This window comes from Struthio camelus, chromosome 9 (genome assembly GCF_040807025.1).
Source record: "Struthio camelus isolate bStrCam1 chromosome 9, bStrCam1.hap1, whole genome shotgun sequence".
NCBI classification, from domain to species: Eukaryota; Metazoa; Chordata; class Aves; order Struthioniformes; family Struthionidae; genus Struthio; species Struthio camelus.
In genome coordinates this window covers 14149141-14172596 of record NC_090950.1, presented here as the reverse complement: position 1 = coordinate 14172596, position 23456 = coordinate 14149141, and the positions used below count along the sequence as shown (strand labels likewise).

The following is a 23456-nucleotide window of genomic DNA, read 5'->3' as shown; positions in this document are numbered from 1 at the left end:
AGGGAGAACTACATTCTGCAATTCAAGCAGCTGTGTGGGTGGGTAGAAAAATACAAGTCCAGGAAAGTAGAAGTCTCAGTCTGAGTAAGTATTGTGTAGTGTGCTTACAGTAACTGCTCAGATCTGTGTAAATGCTTTACACAATTGCATGAATTTGTAACAAGACTTGATAGAGAATAACCTGGAATTCCCATGTCCCCCTTGTTTCCTGGTGCTCCCGAGAATCCCTGTCCTCCAGGAATCCCTGGAAGACCCATAAATCCTTTGACACCTGTAAGATGAATAAATAGAAACCATTTTCATGTCTTTGGTTTAGACACCGATATTTGAGCCTAAAGTTTCCTATTTATCACCTCAAATTAGATCAGGTAATGGTCTGTATTTGCAAGAAAACAAATAATCATTTGGTGGTAGCTACTATAACTTTCAAGTAGCAGTTTTTGTAATTGCTCAGCTTCAGAATACTCAAAAGAGCTTCAGAGTTAACACAGAGAATGTAGTTTTGCTACTGAAGCTGTTTTTATATGTTAGTGTTGAGGTAATATTAATCCCTACCCTCCATGTGATACAGCAATTTTTAATACTGATACTGCATACCTGGTAGACCAGGTATTCCTTCCGACCCAACAAGACCTGGTGGTCCTTGCACACCTGCATCTCCTTTTTCTCCTCTTAGACCCATCCTTCCTTGAAATCCTATAACAAAGTTTCACAAAAATAGAACTAAAAAACAATGTCTTGGAAAACGGGCAAAAGCCTATTAAAATAGCAGAGAAGCAGAATGGAATATAGGATCTTCAGCTCGTAGACAAACAAAAGCAAAACACAACATGACTGTCAATGTTTTTAGTATTTCTCATATGGACACAAATGTAAGTTTCTGAAAGTTTCTACAGGAAAAGTCTACAGAAAAAGCCAGATAACATTAGCTAAGCATGTACAACTCATATACAGAGAGTCTACATTGACACTGCAAACAAAATAATTCTTCTGACAGTCAAATATCTCTGAATAGACTCAATTTCTTTGCAGTCCAGCATCTAGTTGGTGAACACACCCATTTTTGTGTTCATGGGCTACTAAATGTGTAAGAACTTGACTATATAGGATGCATATATGCAAGTTTCCTAGTACTACCGAAATATTATTACCGATTTGACATTACACTGATAGGATTTTTAAGGCATATGGACTTGTTAAAATGGAAATAAATATTCAGTGTAATATCCAGCTATTCAATTAATAAAAAGGCAATTACAATGCACTAATTATTTCAAAGCATTGTTAATTCTTTGAGCACTTGAATCAGTTTCTTTCAAGTGTTAGAGCCCACCAGAATGGCAACATAGTTTTGAATGAAAGAGCAACAATGCATACCTTTTGAGCCTTGTTCTCCTTTATTCCCAATATCAACCAAGGTCTCAGATGGTCCAGGAAAACCTTTATCACCTGGTTCCCCTTTTTGTCCTAGAAATCCTTTTCTTCCCTTTAGTCCTGGAAAGCCAAAAGAACCTGCAATAAAATAAAAATAATTATTCTGAGGAAATCTGACCAACCGATAACGTATGTAAAGGAATCAATGAAACTCCTGTCTTTAAGAGTAACTAAATATGTAAATATACATGTCAGGTAACAACCTAAAACAGCTTTTTAATTACTGCAGTCATCAATGAAACATCTCTGATCATGGATCATGGCAAGAGACTGTAATTGTTTCTTACAATGAGTATAAATATAGTTAAATAGATATAATAATATGTTGAAAATAAATGGGATAACAAAAAAAAAAAAGAACAAAAAGCTTTGTTTTTCGGCTAGCAACATTCCCAGCTATTTTCACAAATACCTGAGAAATTGAAAAGGTGGCAATTTAAAACTGTTAACAGAAAATGTGTTGTCACTTAGTCTGTAGACTACACAACATACTGAAGTCAAGGATTTAACAAGACTCAAAGAAATTTTAGTCATTAACTATACAACAGGAGTACTCAGGAGTGATAACATACAACGAGATGGATCACAAGACTACTTCAGCATGAAAGTTCCTATAGTCTTCTTAAGTAATAATGAAGGTAAATAAAACTATGGCTACTTGCCTCTGCTACCCGGGTTGCCTGGGCTTCCAAACACGCCAGGGGGTCCAGGAATTCCCAGTGGGCCCATGATACCCGGCTCTCCCCTTAAGCCTAGAGAAATGAAGCAGCAGGAACGTATTTTGTTAGTATTTGACCAGTGAAAGAGAACATTACTTTAGAAAATTATAACTGTGCCTGTCAGTTAAGCAGTTTGTTGCATCTTTTCATTTTCATTTTATTCCCTTCTGCCCCTCCATATCTTTAACATACTTGTAGAAGCCAGTTTCGTAGTCTTTAACCACATGAATAGCATTTGCACACACGGTAAACCTCAAACAACCTAGGTAAGTAACAACGGTCTAATTGACAGTGAGTATTGTGCATCTGAATCATCCACACAGGGCTCGGAGATCTGTCACAGGATGTATGGGAAAGCTGTTCCTCTCTGGCCCAGGAGTTAGAGGCCAGCTGGAATATGACAGCTCATCTCAAATGACACTAGATGCCTATGTTTAGGCAGCTGAGTCAAGCCCTACATGTTTACAGGTTGTATCTCTAAAAAGGCATGTATCATCTCCTTCCCACAAAATAATAAAGGATTTGAGAATATTGAAAAATCTTTGTCAGAAATAAGAAGCACTACATACCTGATTTGTTTCCTTCTACAAATCAACTTTGAACAAATTTCTGAAAAAAAAACTACAGGCATTTACTTACCTGCCTAATCTAAACTCAGCTCTGGCTAACATGACAGAGTTTGATCCGAGTCACAACTCTAACAGATTCAAGATCTGAACTTGTCTTTTTTAGAAGAAGAAGATGGCATTGACAAGTTACCTGTTTGAAAAGGGAAGCTGAATAAGAACTTCTACTAAATATTACTGAGTGCTAGTACTAACATTCTTCTGAATGTTAGAAGCCATTTCTTCTAAATGTCTTCTACTAAATACTTCTACTAAGTACTTTTACCAATGCTCCATTATGCTGGGCAGTCACTTTGAATGACAGCTAGTTAACATCCTGCTGCAAGGACATTGCTGTACAGAAAACAACAGCAGGTATCCTGTTCTCAAAATGCTGCTTTAGAAAATTCAATACTGCGTCATGACAACCTCAAGATATCCTTGCTGTTCAGGGAATGCGGATCGATTTGTTTTCCATATAGATCTCAATGACATATGAAAGCGGAGCATCTGTCTATTATTTGGAAAATATTTCTGCATCTTCGATTTGGAAAATCATGACTGACACCCTTCTGCAGAGATTGACTTAATTTCTGTGTCAAAATACGTATTTGCAGAATCCTTACCTGGCACACCAGAGATTCCCGGCCTTCCACGCTGTCCCTTGGGACCAGGTAATCCTGTATTTCCCTGAGAGCCTATTAGTCCAGGTTCCCCAGGATTTCCAAAGATTCCTGGGATACCCAGGCCAGGAGGACCTGGTTTTCCTTTTGAACCTAGCATACCTCTTCCTCCTAAGAAAAAAACATGACACAGTATGTATGGCACATCTTTCTGGGAAAGAAACCATCATCACCTCGAGCTTGCCATCATGAACATGAAACTCTTCCTGGACCCTGGGAATTTTGCCTGCATGAGGGCTCTATAGAAAATCTATAAGAAAACATATTTATTCAGGTGTTCTTAAAGAGATTTGAAAAAAAATCCAAACCAAGAAAAAAAACAAATAAAAAACAGAGCAGATAATCCTATTGTTTCTCAGAAAAAAAAACAGTTCTGCATTTATCCTCTAAACACTGCATTTTCATACATCTCCCAGGGAAAAAAAAATCCTTCTGAGATCTTCCAAAAGGAAAGGACTGAGCTGGGTGCTTAAGACTGTCCCCTCTTGGAAGGGATATCATAAACAGTATATGCAGGTACTATGAAGCCCTGAATTTCTTTTCCACATAGCTGAGCTCTTCCTCTGTTCCTCCTCTGTCCTCCATTCTTTACATTGCACTAAGTAACCTATACTCAGCCCCATACAAGAAGAGGTCACTGAAATATCCTTTTTCCTGTGGAATTTAGGCCAGTTTGTGATTACTGTTTGTGCTGTACAATGGAATCTGAATCTTAAACCATGGAGCCAACTCACCACATGTTTTCCCTTCAATCTGCAGACAATGGATCTTTTAACTGAGCTCCCATTTTCTTGCATACTACTGTATAACCAATATCCATAAACAAGTTCAGTTCCCTCAGACCTCTGTAAGGTACAAACACTGAGACTCACCCAGCCAAACGGCACATTTAATTCAGAAAGTCCTACCTGGTGGGCCTGTAGCTCCTTCGCCACCTGGCAAACCTGGCAGTCCAATAAGACATTTGGCAGGCTTCCCTGGAAGACCTGGCTCCCCAGGAATTCCAGGTGAGCCAGGATCTCCTAAAAGAAAGGAGATTGGTTTCATAATGATAAAACAGTAGTTTGAAGCTTTGAGTGAACGTTGTTTGACTTGGCTTCCCTTTCCTTAAAATATAGATGTAAAATGTTGTGTTCCTAGTGCTTATTTGACCACAGTACCTCTTAGGCCATCATCACCATCACGTCCAGCATGCCCTGGTAGGCCTGGAAGTCCTGGAAATCCAGTATCACCTTTTGGGCCAGGAATGCCACTGCCTCCCTGTGAACCCGTTCTACCTGGCTCTCCAGGAATAACCATGCCTGGATCACCCTGCAACACACATAGAAATGTTAAAAAGCCACATGCAGTGCATTTTGTAAATCTGACAAATATCACTTTATCCATCCTGTAGGTGACATCTTCTTATATTAGGCAATTACCACCATTTCCTGGGATCTTTCACATTACCATTTGTAATGGCTCCAATTCAGTAGAGCACTGGATGTTCCCTACTGCCCAGCTGGAGGTCCCACATCAGAAGCATAATTCATCTAACCAGCTTTTGAACATTACCTTCTTACTCTCCTACAGAAATTGCTACTGAGCAGTGCAAGGCACTTCCTTCTATTTGGCCAGTACAGCATTATGATGTTTGCTGTAACTATGAGAAGTTTTGGTTGTGTATCTGAAAAATGGATTGAAATCTGTGCAAGTACAACTTTTCCTTTAATTTTCTTAATAGTCATATTTTCATCCAAATATTTATTTAAATAATCAAGGCTGGATGTGTCTCAGAATACTCAGTCATTGTTTTAATTTTTCTATCATTCTTCCAAACATCTTTTTCTCCATGAAGACTGTTTTTTGTGACAAATGTCCAGAGTCCCTGAAAGGAAAGACTGGATTCCTTTTTCTTACTGGCTGAATGAAATGCTGGTTAGTGGAGTTCTGAGTACCAGCAAATGAATATGATCTTAAAGCAGGCCAGCAGAGCCAAGCTTATACCAGTTACTGATGGTTCGTTTGGACCACAAAGGCCACTCAAAATCCAGCTGTTTGATGCCTTCAAGTACAGAAGAGATAATTAAAAAAAAAACACATAAGGCAGACATAACTGTTTGTCACGTCAAGAAAGACACGAAAGGTAATGAAATATGGACAGATGCAAAAAAATAAAAAAGAAAAAAGAAAAGCCACCTTTTCAAGATAATCAAGTGTTATTTTGTTAAAATTTAGATCCTGACTAGAGAGTAGCCAAGAGTCCTACACTTACATATGTCATCAGTAGCTTAGCTTCTGTTAATCAAGAAGAGTGGTTGTAGATATTACCTCCAACCTATTTCATTCAGGCTTCAGCTCAGTAGAGCACTTCCTTGCATTGAATGTATATTTACTTGTCATCTGCCTCCATCAAAAATGTGCTTAATTGCGATTCCTGAAAAACCACGTTTTCAGAAGCTGTGACCTTAATTATTTGCTGTAAGTAATGCAATAAATATCCTCCTTGCACTCTGAAAATTGCATTCTCAAAGCATCCCAAACACCTGGATCCTATATCTGGATTTAAAATTTTGGCTTGAGCCCCCTTTTATAAACAATTTTGTCTCAGTTTTTGTGTGTCACTGGTTAGGAAACAGAAACTATACTCCTTACACCTCTTCTTACTTTGCTTAGCGTCACACTTAATAAATAGGACCTATCGAAAAGTTTGCACTGCATTTCTAACCAAACCTTTCCTCCTGGTAGTCCTAGATTTCCAGATCGGCCTGGATCTCCAATCTTTCCTTCACAACCTGGTGACCCTTTTCCTCCTGCAAGTCCTTTATCTCCTGCAAAAGGAGAATCAAATGGCAGTAAAAATGCTATGGTTATCACCATGGTTATTTTGCAAATAGGTATTTGTATGGATGTGGTTATAAAGTTCTGACACTAACGTAGGTTACATAAAGACAGCATCCTGATTTCAGAGCTGACGTGACAGGCTGAATCTTATTCCTTACATATTCACTCAATACTGATTGTAACACGGCTCAGTTATTTTGTTTTCTTTTGCCTGCCTTAAAAAAACAAACAGATTAAAGTAACTGGTAAATGAAGCATTTCTGGTATCTGTTCCTTACCTTTTTCTTCAAAAAGCAACAAGGTAGAGCTTTCAGTGTCAGAGTTTTCAAATTTTGTTTTTTTCCCTGGTGGGATTACGGAAATAGCTCCAAATATTTCTAGTGTCCAAAGACATTTTAAAAGTGGGGCATGACAGCATGAGGAATGGCCACATTCACAGCACTCAAAACACTTTCTATTACCTGCACAGTAGAGCAGGTACTGCACTGTACATAACCAAAGTTGATTAAAAATAAAATACTAGCACTTATATAGCTCTCTGTCTGTAATACATACACAGGTAAAGACAATCCATCTGAAGTAAGCATGGCACTCAGATGAACTGCAACTGTTTGGCCAGTTTTGCAGGAAGCCTCAATGTCCTGTCCCTTTTCTGACAATTACAGGCTCTCTTTGAAGTAGATTCTCTGCTTCGGATATCTCTGCACTTCTACAGAGGGTACCCTCTTGCCAGTAAAGCCTTAGAAACATCTTTTAAAATATTTTACTACTGACAGCTTTGATACTTGGTTCTCTGAAATACTTCAAAATATTGTAAACTTACTATTTATAAGCTTGAAGGTAGAAAATTCTAAGAGGACTAAAAAACTTCTGCCTGACTAATGTTAATTCATTTTTTTAATTTGTTCATTGTCTTTAATCTGGAGGGAAAAAAAACAAACCAGTAGAAGGCAGTTTAAAAAAAAAAAAAAAAAAAAAAGAGAAAGAAGGGAAAAAAAAAAAAAAAAAAGCATTTTACCTTTTGGACCAGGGTTTCCAGGAAATCCAAGCCCTGGAAAGCCTGTGTCACCTGTTGGCCCTGGGTGCCCTGAATCACCTGGCTGACCTCTAGCTCCAACTCTACCTATACAAAGAAAATAAGTGAGCTCTGATGCATCTTGCCACAGAACTTCAAAATATAATGATTGGGCATTCACTAGTTTACCATTATTAATTAGGACATCACTGTAGATAAGTTCATTAGACCACAGGCACTATTTCTCCTCCACAACAGGTTCTCACAGTTAAAATGCTAATTGTGATCTCTTTGTTCACATTATCAAACCAGGCGCAAGTCTGTAAGTTAAGCCTTTATGCAATCTGCCCAAGTCTCAGACTTATGCAAACAACTATGCGCAGATACACGTTTTCTACTTGTTGAGAACATGCAAACACATATTACGGGCTCGGAATGGAAGCAAGGGTAAGAATAAAAGCTACCAAAAAGCTGAAAAAATATTCTCCCACGCTATTCAGGGCAGCTTTAAGGACTCTTGTTCTACAAAACCAAAGCAAAGAGACCTTACGGTTAACCTGGATCTAGCTCACTCTCTTTCTGGGCATCATAAATTCTGCAACATGTAAGAAACCAGCAAGCAAAAAAACCACTCCTAAAACCCACCCAAAAAGGAAACCCAGGTTCATAATATCATAGAACAATAGTTAGTAATAGTAACTTAAAAAAAGAACCTGGAAAAACTCAGTCATACAATTATCTTTCTAGTAAGCTTGCAAATACCTTAAGAGAATTTCTGACCGTACCCCTATAAGGCATATGACAGCCCAAGGGTTTCAGGAAGCTTAAGAATGCTTTAAGTTTGATCCTCCTTCTTTGAGGGCTGCAGCAGTCCCAACATAATTTTGGACAGGACCTGTCAAAATTATGCCAGAGGCTCCTTCCTGGATATATGAACTGCAGCATGTGCCCCAGAGGTTTCTGGTTGTCTGAGGAACTGAGTCATAGCATAGTACTGCTTGGAATCCCTGCCATACTGCAAACCGTGGACATGTCCCCCGTGCCCTTCCTATTCACATTTGCATTCTTTGCTCCTAGTTTTCTTGAAAGGAAATGTTATGGCTAATTCCACAGTTCCTGCATCACAGAGGTCAGTTCTATGGTATTTTACAGTTACAAAATAACCCAGCAGTTTCATCTGGCCAAAGCTGGGAGAGATACCCTACCCAGATTATCTCTGACTTTTGCTGCATTTAGCGTAGACATACTCACCAGGCACTCCTGGGGGTCCGGGTAAACCAGCTGGCCCCTGTGGTCCTGGTAATCCAGGTAATGGAGTTATCATACTGGTCTCTCCTTTCAAACCTTCAGTAAATACATAATCAAAGCTTACAGAGGTTTATCATTTGGAAATGTACAGTCTTAAGCATTTAAAAATACAGGTGAGTAATCTACTCGCAGTCTTCCACACTTTCCCTCCATCTGAATTTCCAACAGATTTTGAAAAGCCTTAACATTCTGGCTTCGTAATAGCAAAAGTATTCTATTGATACCAAGCCAATCTCAAGCTCTCTTCTCAGCCCTCCTGCAGCCTCGTGGAGAGCCAGAAAAGGAAGCATGGAGACAGCAGAAAAATGATGCAATTAAGAGATGCTTCAGCTGCAGCTCCACTCCATAAAGATTTAATAGGTGTCATGCCCTCCTGGATGAAATGACTGTGAAAACATATCAACGACCCCACATTTGGTTTGGACTGGAAAGACTTCAAGCCACTGAATAAGAGCTACTGCCAGCATCAGTGTTGAAGGCCCTCAGAAGAAACTAAAAAGAAACAAAAAATCTCACAACTAACAATACGTCCAACAGATTCTTCTAGATTTTTAGGTACGGGAAGCAAGGTGACAACACCAGAAAGAGTCTCAAAGATGTCTTATTCTCAACACTCAAACAGATACATGCTGATAATTTCATCACACAGGATAGCAAACTTGCATCTTAAATCAGATGTCAATAGCTCAGACATATGGTGTCCAATCTATCACAGCAGTTATGAGTACAAAAACCCACAATCACATGGATTTAAAGTACAAAAATCTCTTTAAGATGTCTTGACTATAGGTCTTCTGTCCATCTTGGAGTTCTTCCAGATTATACTTGGCTATAAATACACTAGTATGTTTTTGGCACTCAGAAGTGACCAAGTCTTTTGTATTTTCCCTTCATTACTTAAGCTTATACTGACAATGCTGACTGGCTCTGTATTAAAAATTTTTTTTTTCCCCATGGTAAAGACAGTCAGGCAGTGGAACAGGTTGCCAGAGAGACCATGCAGTCTTCCATCCTTGGAGGTTGTCTAGACCCTACTGGATAAAGCCTTGAGTAACATGGTATGATCTCATAGCTGACCCCGCTCTGTGCAAGAAGTTGGGCTAAACATGCTATGGGGTCCCTACTGTTTTCAGTGGGATCAAAATTGGAACAGTGCTTGGAAATGGAAATCTCATCCCAAGATAAGCTTCCTATGTTTCATAAATCATTTCTGTGCCTTCAATCCTATCTCTGCAATTTCAAGCAAGTGCTCTTTAACACAGGTAAAGAATGGTAAAATCAGAAGTTACAAACCAGCTTCTCCAGGTAATCCAGGTGGACCAGATACTCCTTTAGAACCTTTGAGACCTCTTGTTCCTTGTGGTCCATATCCTGGCGGTCCAGGAAGCCCCATCTCTCCAGGGAGACCAAGATTACCAGGCAATCCTGGCAGTCCTCTGTTTCCTTTTGAGCCAGCCGATCCCTATTAATGATTACACATACGTGTATACCGAGCATTACTCGTTTTCCACGCCAGCTTTTATAAAAAAATGTCTGATCCTCTGCACGACTATAATCTCAAATTATTTTAACAACAAAGTACCTCTGCTAACTTAAGAGGAATTAGTCCTCTGGTTTAGTTATGACTTCTGATTAAAAGAATATGGATTTTTATAACAATGGTTATAAACAGAGGGCATTTATTCATCCTTTCTATTATATTTATTTGTACTCTTTCTCTTTTAAAGAGCTTGATTTTCAATCCCTGTGGCATTATACTGTACACCTTCTTTATCAGTTCTGGGAGAAAAAAAAAAGCAGCAAGACAACTCAAGAAAACTCAGCTCTGATTCTCCTTGAATATAGGCTTGGAGATACTTATGTCTGAACCACTTCAGTTTTTCAACAAACACAGCACAACAATTGTTAGGTTTTTATTCTGCTGAAGAAAGAGTTCTGCTCTAAGGATCCTAGACTCATGGTGGGTTCTCCCAGCTTTTATCGTTTCTCTCAGCCCTGACTAAAGATTAACTCTTAAAGACTGAACATGAATTATTTGGAGAAGATGATCCTTTCATTTTAAGCATCATGAGTGGACAGGAAAACTGCCATTATTATTTTTTCATATTCATCCTAGGAAGTCAAGCCAATGCTCCAGTTTAAATATCCAAACCAACAGCACAATTGACTGCTGAGGTTTTTCCAGCAACATGAGTCTACTAGAGCTCATCTCTTGCTGGTATTACCTAGGAATATTTACTCTCATTCTTTCATTTCTCCTTTTGCCTATTAGCTGCTATAGTTGAATACATTACGCCTAAATCAGATAGAGGATATTCAGGTAAAACATCTGAACAGATTAAACAGACTGTCGTACAGGGATTATTGACATAGCTTTCCATGAGTGCTATAATAATTGTAAAGAGTGCATACCCACCTGTTCGCCTTTAGAACCCTTTGAGCCTTTAGAGCCAGGTCTTCCCACAAATCCACTTGAGCCTTTTCTTCCTTTGTCTCCCTCAGCCCCCGGATCTCCTTGTTCACCTTTGGGTCCCTCTGGATACACGTATCCTGGATCACCTTTTGATCCTTTATGTCCTCGATCTCCTTTAAAACCCGGAAGTCCCTGGAACAAATCAATCAAGAGAATTTCTGTGCTAGACACATGCCAACTGTTTTCAAGCTTTCCTTTTACAGTAGATATCTGAGGGTGGCTCTCTTTATTCTCAATTTCATTTTCAGTAAGTGCACACTTCAAGGAGCAGGGTTTTTTTTCTGCCTTTACTCTTTTTGGCCCTGATTATCATCTCATTTACGCTACTATAAACAGGAATAATGCAGGATCATTTAATGGATCAGACTGTTAGCTACGTGTTTGTGCTTTTGTGGCACAAAGGAAAGGACAAGAAAATACCTTAAAAGCATCTGATCTAAGATTTCTCTTCCATAGGGAGATACCTCCCAGGGACTAAAGCTGCCACAGTTGGCTCTGTCTGCTGTAAACTCCTGGTCTCTCTTCTTTCCCCCGCAGGGTACAGTGTGGAGCTGAAAGCACACTGGGCTCTAGTGATCTTGGGTTAATGAACTCTTGTGAACCTTTGGGAAAAGCTTGTTAGCAGGCTGTTTCATTCTGCATTTGTATGGCATTGAGCACAATGAATTCTTGTGTGTGACTGTTTTGTATTGGGCAGTGCTGAAGAGGTCTGATAGTAAATCCTCAAAAATAATTATTACTGCAGGCACAAGTTACAAGAGCCAAGTGGTATGCCTGTGGCAGGTGTCTGCATTCTCTCTTCAGCAAGTTCCCCAAGAGGGGACGTCCTTTGTATCCTTGAAGAGAGTTGTATGAGAAGCCAGTTCCTCCGTGCAGCTGCAGCTCTGGGAAGCCCCGAGTCTGCTGGACGCAAGACATATGAGAGGTTTGACTAAGATCACACAAATTATCTGCTTTATAGCCACTGCCATGATTATGGCATTATGTAGACATCCACGAGTTAGTTGCAAACTAGCCAGATCAGGTATAAGCAGTCTAGCCATCCTGAAATACGGCACAGATTAATTGCCCAGGTATTTACCAGCCTCATGCATCAGACTTGTACCCTGAGCTGAATTTCCTACTGCACTGAGCAAACTAGGCTTATTTAAAGCTAGGTCAACTATGTTCACACTGCAATCACTACTTAGGCCTGCCATGCAGACACGTTCATTACCATCATTAAAGAGACGGCTGTTGTGATCAGCTAGTATGCCACTGCATGTAACACCAGCCAAGAAGTTTCTCTGAAATAATTTTGTAGGATCTGAAAAATAACCTGAAAAACTCAAGTCTTACTTGAGCCCCTGGAAACCCTGGTGTTCCTGGAGAACCTGGAGATCCTTTGGGACCTGGTGTTCCTTCTCTACCTGCAAGAGAAATAGCATTTTTTGTACAGAACAATTGAAACAAGGAAATGGATTTTGACAAGCTCCGATAACCACACTTAGCCCTGAACATTACTGTCTCTCACATTTACTGCATGAGCACAGACTGACCTGGCTTCAGGCTGCATCTCAGCCCAATATTATTCTAGCTTCAGCTGTTTTAGGACTTCTGCTCCTATCAGTGCACAGACCTGCACAATGCTATATTAAATCATCATATCCTCAGGATCAAAGATCTCGAACACAGGCCTATATTGCATACTGTGGGCATGCATGAGTCCTGATTCTCATGCAAAAACCGAAAGCATTGGCATGTCCCACTATCCCCTTATGAACACCAAGACATTTTACCACGTATGCCATCTTGGCCATGTGGCCCAGGAGAACCAGGAAGACCAGGTGTTCCTGGAATATAGCTGCAATCAGTACACACGCAAGCTTCATCACCTAGAATGAAGTTATATATTTATTAATTGTTCTACAGCAAGTTATTCCCAAGTTTAACTAATGTATTGCATTATTTAGTATAGAGGATGGCTGATATATTTTGGCCAGAGCTGTAGGAATATGGCCTTAATTTTGTTTGCATATCAAACTTTGCATGCCTTAAGAAAAAAATCACTTCCAACACAGTATAAATTTTCCTGTGGTCAGACAGTGAGTCAGAGCTGATTACATTTAATTGAAAATGTAGGAACATTCACTAGATTTTTAGAAGTCTAGTTTCAGTGAACTGGTTGGATACAAACACTCTGTTGATAGGCCAGATTCTCTCAAAAGAGGAAAGGGACACAGGCATCGAACTACCATGGCGCAGTAACAGCCTGAGACTTTAATGAATGGCAGGTGGCACAGAGATTCAGTAGTTCCTGTGGTGATGTTTGCAGGAGGAAGCTAAAGGATTTGAGATTGATATACTTTTGGGGGTTGGAAAAGGATTTTATTTCTAGTTCCTACTCTCAAAGAGCAACTGTTAGTCAACAGACATAACACTGGGGGAAGGTGAAAACCCCACCCACCTGTAATCATTGTTTGTCCCCGTGGAGATCTACACCCTGGATGCAGTGCGGGACAAATGGTAGGCAGCACTGGCACACTTGCTGCTTTTTTTACTTGCTGTTCATTAAGAGAGGAAGACATCTTGCTACCCTAAATGGATTTTCTTCACCCTCCGAACTCATCAAATGTCATGAGAGGTCAATTGGTTTTTGACTTTCATGAGGACTCGTGAAGATTGCCAGATTGTACCATCTACTTCTGAATGATAGTTTTCAGGAAGGACATAGAAATGGCAAAAGTAATTTTTCCACTCAGCTATGGTTTTCAGCTGAAAAGGAAGGACCAGTAGCTACCAATACAGTCCAGTCCTGATCTCACTCAGAGAAAGCACTTCCATATGAAAAATACGTTACATGAAAGCAAAATGAGACCTGACAGAGAGGAAGAGAATAGATACAGCCCTACACTGAGACTGAACATAATCTTTCTTCTACTCCTGTCTTTATTTCTCCTAAGTTAGAGCGGCTTTCCTGAAAATGGAAGATATTGCTGCATAAGGATAAGCGTTGGTGGTGTTTCTGACATCTTGTTATTCCACATCTGAGTGAACACCATGCCAATCCCAAGAACATTGTTTGTAAACATAGTAACTGACCTTTCATGCCAGTATCTCCGGGAGGTCCTGGAGGTCCCACATACCCTGGCTCTCCAGGAAGTCCTGGTAGGCCAGTTCTAAATGTTACTCTACCTGTTAACGAGATGAGTGTGTCACCATTGCATCACTAGACTGTTCAGACAATTCTCTATTTGCTGACAGGGAAAGAAGATGCAGTGATCAGGTGGAGATAATACTCATTTAAAAGAAAGAACAACCTGGACAAATCCAAAATATCTGTAGCTGGAAGCATGCAAGGATAAATTTGGTAATGCTGAGGTAATCTCAGCAGACCGTTGGATCCACCTGTGTAGCCATGATGCTACCTTTAAAAAGCATAGTTCCCGCTGTGGAAAGTATTGACATTTTATCTGAATCAGCAGAAAACAGAAAGGATTCTTTCTCTTCTAGGAACAGAAAGGAAACTTTTCATTCTAAGCTATTAATGCTGCTCACGTGTCTTTGATAGCATTATTCTGAGGTATTTGCTATTACTTTAGAACAACAGAAAATACATCAAGCTCTTCCTAGGGCAATATATTTGAAGGGTAGATATATTAAAAAAAAAAAAGAGGGAGTGAGGGGGAAAGAGAAAAGAGAAGCATAAAACCACTGAAACTGGTCTAGGAGAACTTGTTTCGGCCATACCACATATGAAAGAAATGTGATGTTATTGGTACTCCTAGATAAAGAGTTGAAGTTCATGCACTTATTTCCAGAAGTTTTATCAACTGCATTTATTCAACTGGTTCACCTATTCCTTTGCTATCACTTTATTTACATGCTGCTGGAACTTCAAACCTGCTCTACGGTCCACTATGACCAGTGGAAGTTTGCAATTTATTTCTATGACTTTTAGATTAGCCCTTTCTGAATTTATTTTTACAGATTCACTGCAAATTTTGGAAGAATTACCCTTAAGAACAGATGTTCTCTCATCACTCTTTCCCATTTTTATGTAGCAGATTTTTATACACAAAAAGGCCAGTCCTCTTTATATTGGAAAGTCACTGTATCTTCCTTGTAGAACCTCATATTAGCAATGGAGCACAGCCCTTTATTATGTATGCTTTTTCACGAATATTCTAAAGCATAAAATTTCCAAAAAGAAAGTCTAGTCAACCATGTTACTCAAAACATGCTCCTTAAGTCATGTTTTCATATAATTTCAATCATCAGATATTTAGATGGCTCTGAATTTTTTCTTGTCCGTTACATATACAGTTACACAATATTGAAACATCACCTGGTACTCCCGGGGCACCTGGTAATCCAACAGAACCAGGCCTGCCTGTAATCCCAGGTAGTCCTGGAGGCCCTACAATGGGCAAGCCAGATTGTCCTTTCTCTCCTTTAATTCCTTTCGGGCCAGGAAATCCCGGGGGACCTCTCAGACCAGGTCTTGACACACCTAAGCAAAGAGAAAAAATACAAAAAAAAAAAATTGAAGACCTGGAACTTCAAAGCAAAGTAAGCAAGCACTTAGTAGGATGAGTCTAAAACAAACAGATTACAGTATGCTGTCCCAGAGTTCACCCAGAAAATCTTTCTTATATTGTGATATATTAAATAATCACAATGAGAAAGTAAAAATAAAAAAAAAAAAAAAAGATGTTCTTTAACCTCTCTCTAAATAGCTGGCACATCAAAACTTCTGGGTGACGACTTTTCGCCATTTAGAGATAAGCTTAAAGTCACCTGAAACAAAGATTTCACAAAGTTGATCAAGTGTAATAGACAGGATGAACAATGTATTTTTTGCGCTCCAGGATACACATACCTGGTCTACCAGCATCTCCAGGAGGACCCCTTGGCCCTGCAAAGGCAATGTATTTAGAATCTCCGTTAGACCACTGCATACTCCGCAAAATCACAATAATATTGATTGCAAACTTTGGGTTTCTGCATTTGAAGCTGTTTTTACCTTTCAAGAATTTGGCTTTTGTCTGAGTAGCCAACCATTTATGCAATTGTTGCACACAGACAATTCCCACTGAAACCCAGCAAGAGACAGACACGTGCAATAGGTATAGCATCCATCACATTAATTTTAGGTGGGGATGCCACTCAGTTACTTGAAAAGGACTTCAGGCTTGAACTCTTGCTTCGTTTTGGCCTCTATTCTACATTCTTGTTCTAATAAAGATACCACCTTTCTCTACAATCACAATCCCTTGGATATATGCATTCCAGTAGATTTACAGAAGCAAGGAGTGAAGGCAAGTGATCACTCACATACATAAATGTTCACAAAACTGGAACTTCAAAGAAAAGTAAGCAAGCATTTAGCAGGATGAGCATGAGACAAGCAGCTTACAACATGCTGCCTCAGAATTCAGTCCACAAACCTTTGTTACACTGTGAGATAGCCCAAATAATAAATTTTAATTTTACAGCATGGCCCAAAAATAAACAAAAACAAACTTGCAGATCTTTATTATTTTGGAAGGATAGGCAATAAAAATGGCATAAGACAAACTGTGAAGGCTACAACAAATCTTAGTTTGACCTTTAACAAGAGATTACAGCCCTGATGATTAGTCTACAGCATACACAAATAATGTGCTGCCGTAGTATTCCACTAAAGTCATGAAGCAAGATGTAAATGAGCTTAGGTGCTCAATTCAATTACACGCACAGAAAAGTGTGCCAGCTCCATTACTTTTAATAGAAAATATGACGATAAATGAAAGTCTCCGGGTAAATTTCAGTTCTGCAATTTGATGGGAGTAATTTAGAAACCAACTTGGAAAGGCAGCAGCAGACTGCCAGGTGCTCACACTGTGAAAAAGCTAGCTTGCTACAAGCCCTTTGAGTAGACAAAGGGCTAAAAGATTGGAGTTTTCATGTATAACTCACCAGGCACACCACGTTGACCTTTTGGTCCTGGAGGTCCGGGGGGTCCTTCATCTCCTTTTTCACCAACCACTTCATCATAATACTCTGTCTTAATAGAAAGACGGTAAGAAAAGAACGAATAGTAAGAATGAAGAGAGAAGCATAGTGCCTCATACTGAGTATTTGTTTAGAACAACATTATGATTTCACTCATCAGTTTGATGTTGTGACAACATGAAGCCTCTCTAATCATACACTAATTGTTCACAAGCAGCCAGAAATGAAATTGCTATATGTGCGTAACACTACAGACCTGTACAAATAGATGGGGCTGAAACGTTCAGCTCAGTACCTCAACTCCCAGAGAACTCCTTTGTCTATGGGTGCAGTCATACAGGCCAGGTACGAGTTGAGGACCCAATCGTGAATATTAGTGTAGCATGAAATAAAAAAAAAAAAAACCTTGAAAGGAACCTGAAGGAGTAACTTAGTGTATTCCACTGCCTCCAGGCAGCATCAGCTGTACCTAAACCACTCTTAATTAATCATAAATGAAAATGGACAAAATCAACGACTTTAAGAGTATTAATGCTTATAGTAATGTGTTTTATATATGCATGTAATTAATTTATGGTAGCTTAACGTTATGTTCCAGAATTTCTATAAATAACAGGCATAATCAAAATGCAATTAGTTATAACTCTGCTATTTTATAATTACAAACTTCTTGCTCTTTTCTGCATTATTTTGCGTGGGCACCACTACAAAGATACACACGTCACACTGAAATTTAAATTAATGGACAAACAAAACATTAATTTTAAGAGGAATATAAACGTGATTAAAATTAAAATTCACAGTTCTTATTTTTGTTCTCTTCATTCTTAGAAAAGCAATGTTTTTGTACTACTCTGTCAATATCACAAATGATTCAGCTTTTAAAAAAAGTCACTTGTTAAGAATTTGGGCAGAAGGTTTCCATCGTGGCATGAGATGCCACGAGAGATGACAGAGAAATTTTACTCACAGCTCCTGTGTTCTTCTTTAAATGTCGTCTTGACATTTTAAAATTAACAGCACATTTGGAACTGATTAGAGTATTGTTTTAAAAATTAACTCCTGTGAATTTCTGTAACTGTTCTGTGACAGTTTAGTCTCCTGCTAAAATTGCTGTAACTGAGGTGAGGCTCTTATATTGCATTCAGGTACATATGAAGGGAAGTCACACCTCAGAGATCCCCATCAGTGTTGCTACTTTGAGAAAACCGTACCTTGATTATAGCATCATGTGGCATCCATTTTTGCCACATACAGTCAGGCTGGCTTATTTCTATTCTAAGGGTTAGAAAAACAAATTATACGATGAAGATAATTTACACTTACTCGACCACAAGCTCCAGGTGGACCAGTGTTTCCTTTCGTCCCCTTCATTTGAAAACAAAATGGGACTTTAAATTTATTTATTAAAAATATGCTCACGAGTACTCATTTGATACCCCCTGTTACTTCAGTACATTGGTCATAACGTGCAAGAAGGACCGCTACGCCTGATAAGTCCTTTACCACCATCTGCCTCTGTTGCTGACCCAACTATTCACCACATACTCAAGCCAAAAACTACAGGAACGCATCAGCAGGCATAGATAAATACCTACTCAGACATATCAACTATTTCAGCTGATCTGTTTCCTGTTCAATGATATCATTAGCCGTCAGCTTTTAAGTAAAGTAAAACATACTATATATGCAGTGATAAACAAGGCAATATGATAACCACAAAACATACCCTGCATTCATCGTTACAAGCAATGACAAAACCATTAGACAATACCTTAGCTCCTTGTTTGCCAGCCAACCCTGGTTTGCCCTGTTGACCCTTCTGTCCCTGCAGGTGACAGAATTATTAGGAGGGTTAATCTTTTACCACTGTCATCAATAGGATTCAAAACTGAAAGCTTTAATGGTGACGGCAAGATGAATGTGATATGCTCAGGGGAGAAATCTGTGAGAAGTTCCTTATAGAGATCCACTCACATGACTCAGTTTGGGATAAAGTTCCATATCTGTGCGAAACACTGCAGGGCTAACATCCAAGCCTGCCTTATCATGGCACGTTCCACCATTCCCAAGGTGGAAATGCTACGGATAGCACAAGCGTAGGCGGCTCTGGTTTGTTTTCCCTCTGAAAGCTACTGTTTCCAAAAGGGCAAAAACTGAACACAATCTGAAACTCTCACATTTAGCAATTCCCTCTCCTAGAACTTATGCAGTCTCAAAGATGATGGTGGATCTCTCTTGAGAGGTTTCAGCAAGCCAGGATGGAAAACAGTGTATATATGTGAGGAAAAGGGACTTTGGTTCCTCAAAGCCTTATGCAGATGAATGCATTGCTAGTTAGCAATGCAGAAATGGGCATGGAACACTGACTTGCCTTTGACATGACAGAACATTTGCTTTCTGTTAGCTGAGTATTAACACAGTAAAGTTTTCTGGTCTGTCATCCCACATTCTTTGTCGGACTGGAATGTGTTTAGACTGGGCACTGAGGTTGTTTTTACACAATGAAGAGGATGTTTCAGTAAGACATGTGAAATTGGGCTATACTGACAATAAGAGTTTTGATAACATATTTGTAAGGTCACTGTGACCCTAAATATATTGTTAAAGTGGAAGTGAGGTAAATATAAAAGAATTGATATTTAACTAATGGAATGAGGTATTTCAAATATATTTGGACAACTTTAGCTTTTAAATTAGAATATTTAAAGAATCATATTTTGGCACTTTCTCTAAGATGACAATTTTAATATCTATCAGTCATCTTGGTTCAGGCCAGAAAGGCTGTGAGCATGACAATAACTTCTTTTGTGAGAGAAGTCTTTGAGGCTAGCGATTAAAAACTATCCATTTTGCTTCTTGATTTCTGCTGAAGTGCAGGTATGACTCTTGCAAAAATTTCAGTGTGACTGATGTGACTGACCAGAGTTAAACTCAGCAAAGTTAATTTTTTATAACTTAGTCTCAAACTCATCTGACAGTCAGTAGTAAGCAGTTGGTCTCTTGTTTAAAAAGAGGAGACAAGATTTATGTACTGAGCCTTTCTCTTCTACGTAAACCTGTGGGACACGTCGTCCCAAGGCCAGTTGTATGAAAGGGAATGTTTCACAGGGTACGCACATCGACATTTCCAAATCCATACTGCAATGGGAAAAAGCTGTAACAAGTACGACCCTGATAAACATATTGTTATTTAAATATATGCTACTTAGAAAACATTTAGAAGGCTTCCTTCATTACCGGTAAGCCAGGTGGACCTGGGGCACCTTCTTTTCCAGGTTTACCCTACCAAAAACAAAAAGAAATAGTCAAAAGAAATGTCACTGCATTCTAAGAGCGGAATGACTAAATGACGTGCACCTAACTGTATTTCATGTCTTTATGAATTCAGAAAAGCAATTTAGGTTATTTTTAAAATGCTCATTATTTCTAATCAGAACCACTGTTCAACAGAACTTTACAAAACAGAGAGTAAGACATTCCTTGGACTGAAAAGTTAACAATGCGTGAACCCTCCTCCTATGAAGGATTAGTGCAGGCAGACACTTCATCAGCACAAAGTTTCAGAGAAATGCAGAAAGCTCAGTTAAAAAAAAGAAATCAGATCTCCGCAAAAGCAAGACAGACTATGATGAAACAACATAGCAGCCAGCAGGCCCCACAAAGGTGAGCATGGAAAGACACTGACAGAAAAAAAGTACAAAAAAATTAAAGGAAATGGGGTTAAGAGATGCCTTGAAGAGAAATTACTTAATGAAAAATGATAGCAAGTGCACTTTAAACAGAGTGGAAGTAGAACAGTGAATGGAAAAGTGAGAATGGAAAGAGATAGCATGCCAGAGGTGTCTGCTGCTTTCTGTGGCATACAGCACCTCAGAGAGCCTCCTGCTGGGGTCCTGGCCTCTAGTGCGGCTACACTACATGTTAAATAATTCATAACAACAACAACAGAAGACAACGGTAAGGGAAGGGAGAGGAGGGAGAAAAATGGGGGAAAAATAGTAAGAAATGAGAACAATTTTGGGTAAGGGTATCTGATTTGGCACCTTTAAGATGGAAATGTAGAAAACTTGGTTTGTTAAAATGCATATTAGGAAGGTAGTGACAAGATAAAAAGAGGGTGAAAGATTAGGAGGTCAGAACAACAGAGAAGAAAGTACACTTCAAAAGTTTCTTTTGCACAGAATACATCAAGGAAAGAGTTGAAATAATTTTGAAAGGGCTGGCCAGACCATGAGTTAAAATGTAAACTTTGGAAGAAGCAGCAATACTCAAAAGACGGCAGAACCTAGCAAAAGGTAAGAGAAGTGGCAGAGCTGGCAAAAATAATGCTGTCACAACTAACAGATGCATCTCAGACTCAACAGCACAACATACTCTTATTTTCTAACACCTAAAATGTACAATCATTTGATATTTTGTATTCACTTACATACTTAAAATACAAAAGGAAACATTTTGTTTTAATTTCAGAACAACCAGTCAGGATGTGTTAATACCATGTGTATTTCCTTACATTTTTCAGCGCCAACAGGCAGGAGAGCAAGGGTACTCCACTACTTCCACTTCAGACAAGGAAGTGAGAGGTCTATTAAGAAACATTCTAAAAAATATTGCCTGACAGGACAGGGCTTTTGCAAACAGATAACATGATACAGAAGCACAGAAGAGGGAGGAGGAATAATGCACACTGGATAACAACAACTTGTAGTGCTTTACACCAGTAACTCAAATAGAAATGTAGTTTTTCATAACCTACAGTAGTAATAAAAAATAACAAGTGAGCATCTGCATTTTTTTTTCAGTTGTAATAATGCTATCTAAACACAGTACTCGCCCTGTCTTGCTACCCTTTCTTGTGTAAATAAATTTATTGCAATTGCAAGAAGTACAGGAAAAGTTAATAAATAATATACATGTTCAGGTTGAATCAAATGTTTAATTTTAAAATTATTCTTCTTAATATTGCTTTTAAAAATGTATAAACCTGTATTTGGAATTGAGGAATCAAAATGTTGGATTAGAAAATGTCACAAAACATTTTCATTTATTTAGATATTTTAGGGTTGTCCCCTGACTACATATTAGATAAACTGATATGAATTCACATCAGGTTTAGTCAATAAGAATCTGCATCTTTTGCTCAGAAGTTTTTATCCAAAAATTTCAAAGCCACTTTCTTTTCAAAATGTAGATATTCTCAAGTAAATTATTTTTAAAAGTATATGTAATAAAATAAAAACATATGAATTTTCTAATGCTGCCAGTAAAACAGTGTAAAATACTGTCCTATTAACAGAATGACTCTTATGATAACTTCCTTCAGATCTTCCCAAACCTGCTGGTTGAGCATATTCATGCAAGTCTGCCACCTCAATTAAAACAAATGTTTTTATTCTCTTTTACTCAAATACTGGCACTACAAAGCTAGTATGTGGCCAAAGAGTACATTTTTGACAAAATTTTAACAGCAGAACCCTTACAACAAAACAAATGGAAGTGCATTCACCACCAACCGATCTTTACCTCATGTACTCACGGTACATGAACCTCTAAGAACAGTCATTTGACTTTCAGATCTCAAGTTCGGTCTACCAGACACAAGAGCTTTTGAACCACAGAAAATCTGCTCTGAATGGCGTTGAAATAAAAGCTGGAGAGCAACACCAGTGCAACGATGCTTTTCAGGGAAGACTAGTATATCAATATGTTCAGTTGTTTGCACGCACCTGTGCTCCAGGTTCTCCTTGGTCACCCTTTTCACTCCGAGAATCACCAACTGGTCCCTGTAACAAAGATCCCCCCAAAACGCACATATTTTGAGACTCTAAATTAAATAAGTCTTTTAGCACTTTGTTATCTTCAGAAGTTATAAAAATGAAGTCCAATTAAACTGTTACTAATAGCTATTCATTAAAGGTCAGAATAAGCAATGTAAATAGTGGATTCTAAAGAGTACCATTTACTAGGTGATGCTGCCTGAATGTCTGGATTTTAGGGATTTACTTCAGGTCACTTACTGCAAACCCCACTGGTCCTGGAAGTCCTCTTGATCCTTTTTCTCCTTTCTCTCCTTTCAAGTCCTATCACAAGGAAAGTCAAAATTCAATATGGTGTATTGCATTTTTCTGTGCTTACCAAAACACAGAATTTTTACAAATAGGAAGACCTTATATTACCAACAAGTTTATGTAAGCAGAGATGCTTCTACTTAAATGACTAAGAGACAGGAACTGCATATGAGTGCTTAGTCCATGTTGTCTGAATCAGAAACTGGCTCTGCACTTATTTCTAAACATAGAGACTTCAAAAGGACACACCTGTGGTTGTACACAAAAGCCTAGTAGTAAATATCCACAGGACTGGCAACAAATACCACTTGAAAAACAAATAAATCTTAGGTGCTCACTGGAGCTACAG

At 38.8% G+C, this 23456-nt stretch overlaps 1 protein-coding gene across 1 annotated transcript in view; it reads right to left on the bottom strand.

Annotated features, from left to right (window-relative positions):
* COL4A3 (collagen type IV alpha 3 chain) overlaps positions 1-23456 on the bottom strand; it is a 67852-nt gene that overhangs the window by 17929 nt on the left and 26467 nt on the right. Inside the window, exons 14-36 of the mRNA XM_068954148.1 lie at positions 23057-23119; positions 22766-22822; positions 20277-20321; positions 18811-18864; positions 18363-18404; positions 17001-17088; positions 15922-15957; positions 15388-15552; positions 14142-14234; positions 12839-12934; positions 12399-12469; positions 11004-11192; positions 9881-10049; positions 8531-8623; positions 7283-7387; positions 6154-6251; positions 4602-4752; positions 4350-4463; positions 3385-3552; positions 2097-2186; positions 1378-1512; positions 598-696; positions 182-271 (exon numbers count right to left, since the gene is read on the bottom strand). Of these exons, the coding sequence (XP_068810249.1) occupies positions 182-271; positions 598-696; positions 1378-1512; positions 2097-2186; positions 3385-3552; positions 4350-4463; positions 4602-4752; positions 6154-6251; positions 7283-7387; positions 8531-8623; positions 9881-10049; positions 11004-11192; positions 12399-12469; positions 12839-12934; positions 14142-14234; positions 15388-15552; positions 15922-15957; positions 17001-17088; positions 18363-18404; positions 18811-18864; positions 20277-20321; positions 22766-22822; positions 23057-23119 (2311 nt within the window). The remainder of the gene's footprint in view (positions 1-181; positions 272-597; positions 697-1377; positions 1513-2096; positions 2187-3384; positions 3553-4349; positions 4464-4601; positions 4753-6153; positions 6252-7282; positions 7388-8530; positions 8624-9880; positions 10050-11003; positions 11193-12398; positions 12470-12838; positions 12935-14141; positions 14235-15387; positions 15553-15921; positions 15958-17000; positions 17089-18362; positions 18405-18810; positions 18865-20276; positions 20322-22765; positions 22823-23056; positions 23120-23456) is intronic.